This window comes from Astatotilapia calliptera, chromosome 7 (genome assembly GCF_964374335.1).
Source record: "Astatotilapia calliptera chromosome 7, fAstCal68.1, whole genome shotgun sequence".
NCBI classification, from domain to species: domain Eukaryota; kingdom Metazoa; phylum Chordata; class Actinopteri; order Cichliformes; family Cichlidae; genus Astatotilapia; species Astatotilapia calliptera.
Window position 1 is genome coordinate 65714371 of NC_137428.1, and position 9154 is coordinate 65723524.

At 38.3% G+C, this 9154-nt stretch overlaps 1 protein-coding gene across 1 annotated transcript; it reads left to right on the plus strand.

Annotated features, from left to right (window-relative positions):
* The first annotated feature begins 54 nt into the window (after positions 1 to 54).
* Positions 55 to 7114, plus strand: mapk12a (mitogen-activated protein kinase 12a). Its single transcript, XM_026176566.2, has 12 exons — positions 55 to 644; positions 2639 to 2768; positions 2874 to 2932; positions 3048 to 3159; positions 3241 to 3270; positions 3407 to 3454; positions 3641 to 3755; positions 5900 to 5971; positions 6091 to 6170; positions 6376 to 6454; positions 6545 to 6718; positions 6833 to 7114. Exons 1-12 carry the CDS (start codon positions 526 to 528, stop codon positions 6910 to 6912), a joined length of 1098 nt encoding a protein of 365 aa, XP_026032351.1. The 5' UTR covers positions 55 to 525; the 3' UTR covers positions 6913 to 7114.
* Positions 7115 to 9154: the final 2040 nt, after the last annotated feature.

Genomic DNA, 9154 nt, shown 5'->3' on the forward strand with positions numbered 1-9154 from the left:
ACACGCAAGTTACAAAGACAACCGGATTGCGAAAGCCAAGGCACGTTTCACGCCAATTTCTTACTCGTTAAACCAACGAGTGACTCCATCTGTCCTGTCAGTTAAAGCATTGTCTACCCCTATTTGAACAGAAATACCTCATCATGAAGATGTTTACTCTGAACATTTTTTTATTTAGTTTTCAGTCAAGGTTGTAGTTTCTTCTTTAATTTGTCACTCGTTTGTGTATTTATAAAATGAAATCATATCCTTAGGTTGCTAAACAGGTTTTACGCACTTAAAGCGCTATGTGCTCGTTTCTCTCACGTTGCCTTCTCTTCTTCACCTTTAATTGTAGGCCTACTACAGCAGGACTCGGGAGTGGCTTTTAGCGACCTCAGGGTGCGCCCTGAGTACAGCTGCGCAATGATCGCGGGTGAGCGCATAGGTGGGATCTGGGACAATGAGATCGTAACGCCGGAAGAGCCTAAACAAGTTTAAAAAGGGGCTTGTGCTGTACTGCCTATCGAGTTTATAATAGATAAGATGAATACGCGAATCAGACCGGGCTATCACCGCCTGGAAATTAACAAAACATCATGGGAAGTACCGGAGCGGTACCGGGATCTGAAGCAGGTGGGGACCGGAGCGTACGGGACGGTATGGTAAGTGAAACCTTAAGAAATTGGAAGAAACTATTAGCCGACAGCACTGCTGCTTGATGTGGAGCGGTGAAACAAAGAGAGCGACGGAACAGATGGTGCCCTACAGACGGCTGCACTGTGCCACAGTCAAACAAAAGAAAAAGTATCTACGGTCCGCTGAACACATGCTGCTTCACTTCCTGATATGATGGAGACACTTGCAGCAACACTACTTGCGTTCTACACAATCACCCTGACAGCAACAGAGCTTAATTATGAGCAGCACATTTGCGTGTGAAATGGCAAAGCTGAGCCAAGTTTAATAAAAGCACGATAGTAAAAAGCGGCTTTTCAGGCACCTTTGTGCGTCTCGCAGCATGCGGACCCTTTGTTATCAATGATTAACGTCTTGGGCGGACACTGACCGACTGAATACAACTTAATAACACATGAACAACTCCGTTCCAGCCAGAGATCACTGCCGAGCCACGTCAGAGCAAGTAGGTGTTTGCCTGTAAACACAGATTTGGACTAAAAAACACAATTCCTCAACCGAAGATAAGGAAACAACTTTTCAGTTACACAGCCTAACCAGGAATGTTCCTTGCCTAGATTTCCTCATACAGGAAATAATAAAGGGCTATTTTTAAAATTTGTCTCTCGCCATCGCATATGTATAGTGCTGTGCAGATATCTTGATATCTTTGCTTCCAAGAAACCAGACTTTCTTTAATATTTTTAAATGCTCTCTGGCATCAGTTATCCAGGCTTTCCGAAAGTCTATCAAAATTAATTGGCTTCTTTTTCACTAATTGCAAGTCTATAACTTGAATCTGACCATTTTCAGAGGAATGTTGACCTATGAATCATTCAAGCATAAAAGGAGGCACCAATGTTGAGTGATTAACCACTGTTGTGTAACAAACAACTTAACAAAGAACTGGTTTTAGACACTATCTTTAGGTGCTTCGATACTAGTGGCCCATCAAAAAAAAACAACAACAAATAATTTGTTTCTATTTCTGTTTCTATTTAGCTGAATCTAAATAAAATCCCAAATATAACAAGAATGAAATAATATTTTTGCACCAACAAGGAAATTCCCAAAAAGCTATTAGGTAGAAACTTGGCCCATGTTGGTTTGGTGAACAGTGTGTGCTTTAACTGGAAAAGAATAAGTGGCCAGCTTAAAAAACTGTCTATAACACATGAGCAGTATCTGAAAGTCATGCCCTTAAGAAACTTGAAAAAATCCAGCAAACCCCTGACACAAGACTCGAGAGATGCATCTGGCACTTCAGTTAGTCCATTTACTACTTGCTGAAGCCTCATCAGAAATGGTCTCAGTGAAAGGATGGCTGTCAGGAAGTCATGAGGAATGAAAACAGGGAGAAAGGCCAAGGTATGTCAAACTACACTGAAAATCAGTGGTAACAGGTCCTGCGGAGCGATGAATAAGAATGTTTAAAGTTTTGGTTTAAATCCTCGATATATAAGAAGGAGGTTAAAAGACAAATACAACAGTGAGTGTCTACAGCCAACTGTAAAACACAGTGGATACTAGGTCATGGTTTGAGGTTCTATTCATGTCAAAACTGATGGAATTATGAATGCAAAAATGATTTTGATCCACCATGGAAAAGCACCTGGAAAGCATCGGATTGCCAGTGGCTTCATTTTTCAGCATGTCAGTGATTCTAAAAACACTGCTAATGTAGTAAAAGTATACCCAACAAAGAAGAGCTTTGAATGTCCTTGAAGAAGCAGAACTATTCCTGAAGCTTAAAGAAATGAAAAGAAAGCTTGCCTAAGAAACTTTAGGCTGTGTTGAAGAATAAAAGCTGTCATACAAAATATTGACTTTTATGTTTGTTAGAATTTCACAAATTCACATATTTTCATTTATGTTTGTACATTTCAATAAATCATCTGTTTCTAATTTTCCTAGCAAAATATTTAAAAAATGCAAGTTGTCTCGAAACGTTTGCACAATATTGTGTTCATATCTCCTTCAGCTCTGCAGGAGACTCAAGAACAGGAGCAAAGGTGGCAATCAAGAAGCTCTACAGACCGTTCCAGTCTGACATCTTTGCAAAACGGGCCTACAGGGAGCTGAGGCTCCTCAAACACATGAAACATGAAAATGTGAGCATAAAAAAGTCCAAACTTGTTAAAATGAGCAAACTAATGTCTTTATAGACACATGCCTCATATGAAACGTTGATTTGATGTCATTTCCTCCTGATGCAGGTGATTGGCCTGTTAGATGTGTTTACAGCTGACCTCTCTCTGGACAGATTTCGTGATTTGTAAGTACCTTTTCTGCCACTCTGACAGAAGCATGGAGATATTAAAACTGTGTTCTCTGCAAATCCTCAAGGACATTTGTAAAGTTTTAAATATGATTTTTTGTTATTTTCCAAGTTATCTGGTGATGCCCTTCATGGGAACAGATCTGGGGAAGCTGATGAAGATGCAGAAGCTCTCAGAAGAAAAAATTCAATATTTGGTTTACCAGATGCTTAAAGGGCTCAAGGTAAGGAGCTCTGCTTTGATCAGCTGCCAATCCATTATTACTATGTTAAAATATTCAGCTCGCTGCATTCCTTTATTACAGTATATCCATTCTGCTGGTATCATTCACAGGGTAGGCTCTCTTTAATATGTATTTTTCATCAAACATATATGTGAAATATGTGAAAAGTATTAAGATAAATGGTTGTTGGTGTTTCTCTTCCTACTATGGTGCGGCGTTGCTTGTCTTTTCATGTCAACATTTGCAGGACCTCAAACCAGGAAATCTCGCTATCAACCAAGACTGCGAGCTCAAGGTACACACGAACACACCCTGATAAAAAAACAATCATGTCTCAGTTTTTGTTTTATTTGCGTGCACTGTCAAAACGGAGTTCTGTAATAACACTGATAACTGCACGAGACAGAATTTCATTGACGTTTGTATGTTTTTATATTAAGTCCCTGCTAAGACTTTAATTTTACTTTAATGTTTGTTGCAGATCTTGGACTTTGGCTTAGCCAGGCAGGCAGACAGTGAGATGACGGGGTACGTAGTAACTCGCTGGTACAGAGCCCCAGAGGTGATCCTGAACTGGATGCACTACACTCAGACGGGTAATGTAGAGCTCATTCAGGGGTGAAAAAAAAAGTACTCTTACTGTGATCTTTCTATCTGTGTGTCAAGTTCAGCGCTCCCCATTAGCACCAAATCATTAACAGCACAAAGTGGTTGTTCTACTCACTGTGTGCTTAACTCCATTTCCTAGATGTTCCTTTGAACAGTGCCCGATGCTTGTAGGTGGAGAATATTAGCTTTAGGGAAAACATGGCAAAGTGTTTGTCTAGCTTTAATTTTAAATTAACCTTAAAGTGTGGGATTTTTGCTGCTGGGTCATTCCATTAAAAATCAATGAATCCCCTCTTTTCAGAGTACGTGGGGTGTGTTGAAATGTGGGGCTTTTTATGTTCTCTTATTTTTCCAGTACTTTTTGAGCTCTTTTAACTCCCTGACAGAAGATAGTCCCATTAAATGTTCAAAGGAAAAAGTGCAACAATTCAATTGGCAGGACATAGAGAACACCGAGTCTTTGTACCCTAAATGTTTGATCTGTTTTCTGCTAATTCGTTAGATGAAACTTCACAAAGCCAATTTTGGGTAATTTTCAGGGACCAAATGGGATAGGAGGGTGGTCAAATCAAGTTAAGGTCTCCTTTATGCCTCCATTCTGATGCCAGGCTCATCTTCTGTCTCAAAATATTTTTTTAATGTAATCTTTTTTTCATACTTACCAATTTTTTATTTTATATACTTTTTAGGGAAATTAAACTGACCAAATAAGCACTATTCATGTATGCAATATTCTAAAATGTGTGTTTTGCAACTGTGCAACTATCTGCGATTGGTCATAAGCAACATGCCCAGTGTCCATACATCACAATCTTGTGAAAAAAGGACTTTTCTGTCTGATCATCATGAGAGTGTAAAGCTTAGTCCAGATGGGAATATAATATAAAGAGTCAACATCTCAGCAAGCTTTGTGATCTGTTACTTTCACAAATGACACGTGTCACAAGACCTGCTGTCGAAAAGGTTTATGTGACAGACTTGGAGCAATGATTAAAAACTTGCAGCCAGACCCGGTTTATAACTAACGTTTACAACAGCAATCACATCCTGACCCTACGGCGACGCTTTCAGTGTTTGACCCAATGATGTTCATAGCAAAAAAAAAAGGGCAAGTTTTAGGATCCAGTAAGACAGTCCTGCAGAAATGAGAGCTATTCTCCAGTTCATGAGGCCCAGCTGAAAATGTTCAAGTTGTCGAGACAGTCGCCAAGAATGGCAATATAACTGTGACAACATGAGCAGTATTAGCAGTTAACACTGGTCCCTTTGTGACTGCTGTCTATGACAGCAGGTGGATATAGTGATATATTTGAGAAATAGATGTTGGGGTTCTCAAACAAACACAGAAGGATCCAAAAAGAGTACAAGTACTTTCATATTACGACATAAGCCATGAATGTTTACAGAAAGTAGACCTATTTAAGTTTTCTGTGGTTAATTATCAGAAAATAGACTAAACATCCAAGTTAGCATCTACACATTACAATTTGCAAAAATGTGATATATCCTGTGATAATTGATTCTCAGCTGGTTATAGAATAAATCTTAGTGAACAAAAGAAACATTTTGGCTTTAATTTGTAGGTTTTTTTTTTTTAGTTTGGAATGTTTTTGCTGTTTTGTCACAGAGTTTAAATGTGTCCAGTCCTGAAGAATTTATTTTTATTTACTACTTAAGTTATTAGGGAATAAAAATGCTGGAAAATAAGGCACTTAAACAGTGTCTGATATTAATCTATGTCTTTGAGGGGCCTGTAACTTGGACGATTTTCCCCTCATCCTAAACGGCACAGCAGATGTCTGTCCCACTGTTGCTAAGTGCTATCTCTCAGGGGATCGTCTGATTGTGGTGGTTTTCCCTCTAATGTTGTAGCATCTTTATCTTAAAATTTAAAGTGTCTTGAGGTGACTGTTGTTGTGAATTCACACAATAAATAAAATTAAATTAAATTGAGAAGAATGAATTAAAATATGCTAAAGTTATTGTACAAAAAGAAGATGTCAGTACTGTTAAGCCCGGTGTTGTCTTAGTTATTATCCACTAGGTGGGGCTGTTGTAACACTTTGTTTTAGAATGGATTACTAAATGTTTGGTGTTTTCTCAACTCTGCTTTTTATTTCTTCTTTCTCAGTGGACATTTGGTCAGTGGGCTGCATCATGGCAGAGATGCTGCAAGGAAAACCTCTTTTTAAAGGCAGTGACCGTATCCTTTCACCTTGTTGACTCACAAGTTATAAAACAAACATGTTGCTTTTGTCTAACCTAATATCTTTTTTATTGTACCTTTTTATTCTTATTTGAGCCTTAACACCTCTTCTTCAGACCTAGATCAGCTGACTGAGATCATGAAGCTCATAGGAACACCATCACAGGAATTTATATCAAAACTAGACTCTGAGGATGTGAGTTCCAAAAATGTGTAACTTTGTGGTCCTAAAGATTGTTGTGGTGCTTAGTTGTGCTTGAAACAATGACATTTTAGGAACTGGAGGCAGATTTGAGTGCTTTGTTGGACTTTAGTGGTACAGTATTAAGTTAATAAACACATACCTAATATGGATTTATCATATTTTATGCCTATTCGTTGTCCTCTCTGTCTCTTCTTAGGCAAAATCCTACCTCAAAAGCCTTGGAAAAGTGGAAAAGAAAGACTTTCAGAAGGTGTTTTCCACAAGTAATCCACAAGGTATTACATACTCAGGCCTTTAATTTGATGTGTTTTCATTTTGGTAAACAAACTCCAAATGGATTTTCTGTTGTCATCATTCTCACTCAGCCGTGTCAGTGCTGGAGCGAATGTTATTGCTAGATCCAGAAAAACGGGTAACTGCTGCAGAAGCTCTCACGCTGCCTTACTTCACTGAGTTTAGAGACCCAGACGAGGAGACGGAAGCACAGCCATATGATCACTCACTAGACAATGCAGAGCTGACTTTGGACCAGTGGAAACGTAAGAATGAAGGGGCGTATTGAGGTTGCAATTTCAGATGGACAGAGGCAAAAGGAGGTGGAAAGTGTGAGCTACGTGCTTTTGTTTAATATCCTGCTGTGCTGCTTTCTTTAGGTCACACCTTCACAGAGATCTTGTCTTTCAAGCCTGTTGTGCTGGAAGCCAAGGACCCCTCCAAGGAAACCTCACTGTAACATGCACAGAGCTGACACTGCAACCTGGAACCAGAACAAACAAACACGTTTTTTTTAATGACAATCTCAACTATGAAAACTCAACTTAATGAATGTAAACTGGCCCTGTTCTCATAAGTGCAAGCTGCTGTGGGATTTTTCACGACAGTTAAATAGACACTTTATTTGTTCTAAAATAATAAATGTTTCATTAAAATACAAAGTCTCAGCTGCAAATCAAGTGGCTTTATAGTAACACGTTAAAGGACTGTGTGAGTACATATTACCCAAAGTTTATAGGTTCAGAAGTCTTTGGACAGATATGCATGAATATTAAACATCTGTGGAGAAGTTAATGAAGCCATTAACCTATAAACATCAGTCGACACTTGTGTCATCCCCGGTGGTGCTCTCCTCGGCTACAGCCCTGCCCTATAAGCTGTTAATTGTCATGGGTCCTCCTGCCTTTAGTCTAATATTCAGTAAGAGGAATAGAGCTCAGCTGGATTATCAAATCAAGGACAGCTTAGAGAAAAACTTTGAACACTGACAAGGAAACATGTCCACATGCTTCCTTGAGAGTATTGCCATGAAGTGGAGCTTTGAAGTGCAAATGATTTTCCTGTCATCTCAAAGATTTATTCACCTGTGATTCACCCTTGACTTTGGCAAATCAACCACCTTTAGTATCTCTTTTATCATTTTATTCCTTGTACTGACAGAAAACTTTACCTTAATCTAAAAGGTCACATGTGACCATTTGCTTGTCCATCTATTTTGTGTGTCTCTCCAACCAGAGCTTTGGCTGTGGAAGGATTCACGTCTATCTCCCAAAAATCACGTTCACTACTGATGCAAAGCCATTCACAAACGCATCGTGGCTTAAAGCAGATACTTGGCATTTTAATGTTGCATTTGTTCATTTATTTTTGATTTGTGCTTGAATCACAGAACCTGAAGCAAAACAGTAAAAACAACACAGAACTGTTCCAATTTCAGTTTCAGGGGTACAGATATTTTTTTCTATTAGTTCTACTGAGTCCATGACTATCTATCACCTGGTACAATTTAAGTATTCCCACCTTTAATGAAGAAGTTTAGTATTTTAGAAATAGAAATACTGAAATTCAATAAGAAGTTTTGAAAAAAAACAACCCATTGTTAATAGGATGCTGTTGAGTTAATTGTATTGTATTTAAAAGTACGATTATTAACAAACACTTGTAATTTATGTTAATATGCTATCTTGCAACTTTCGCATTATATGCAACTTGTCTTGAAGTGTGTGCGTGTGGGTGTGTATGTGCACTGTGGTTCATGTGAAATCCCTCAGCAGGGTATGCACAAACATTCACGTTTTAATTTCAAAACCAAAGGTTTCTGATTGTTTAGACTTTGTAAAGGTTGCAAAACACACCTTTATGTTTCCAGCGAAACTTGTGCAGTTTTTGTCTTTTTTTGCGGTGGTTTTCCGAGCAGATGTTCTGTTTAAACGGTTCATCATATACAGAACCTTAAGTTACGTTTAACCTTAGTATCTTCACTTTTAGGCCAAACAATGAAAACAACTTATAATGAACAAAATGGAAGAAATAATCAATATAAGGCTGGACTCCACTTCTGTTGTTACGAGTTCGGTATATACTTGTAAAAGCAACATATCCATGTCCTTAACAAACATACAATTTAACACTAGGGGGCAGCATGTAAACAAGCAACAACATGGCTGTGCTAAAAACTGTGACGTGGGTTGACCCACCGTGTAGGTCTAGACTGAAATAGCTTTACAAAAGAGTAAGTTCTTTTCTTTTTTTCCCATTAGCTCTACCAACAGGTCAAACCTTTGATTTTTGGACAAATACTTGAAAACTGTTGGCATTTCCATCAGCCTACATACACCATGTTTAATGGCAATAAGTAAATGTTATTATGCTCAACACTGATAAACAAAATAGTCCATCTGGCAAACATCAGCATGTTAACATCGTCACAGTGAGCATGAGAGCAAACTGTTTTTAGCCTTTTGTTCTCGGAGGACAGACTTGTTATTTTATTTTTAATGATAAGTTGTCATGGTAGTATTACAGTGATTTATTGTACTTTAGTTAACACTAACAACTTTGTACTGACTATGATTGATGAGCTCAAGAAACAAATGTTTTAACATTCTTGCAGATTTCATCTTTGCCTTTAGATTCTGCTCATTCCTCAACCTTCTGCTGGATAGTGTTGAATTTAACAGGCTAGTGAACTCCAGATCCTT

Bases quoted from the DNA above. Each gene is read 5' to 3' on its own strand.
- mapk12a (XM_026176566.2), top strand. From the start codon at position 526: ATGAATACGCGAATCAGACCGGGCTATCACCGCCTGGAAATTAACAAA. The intron at 645-2,638 runs GTAAGTGAAACC...TATCTCCTTCAG, and splicing joins GGAGCGTACGGGACGGTATG to CTCTGCAGGAGACTCAAGAA. The intron at 3,455-3,640 runs GTACACACGAAC...TGTTTGTTGCAG, and splicing joins ACCAAGACTGCGAGCTCAAG to ATCTTGGACTTTGGCTTAGC.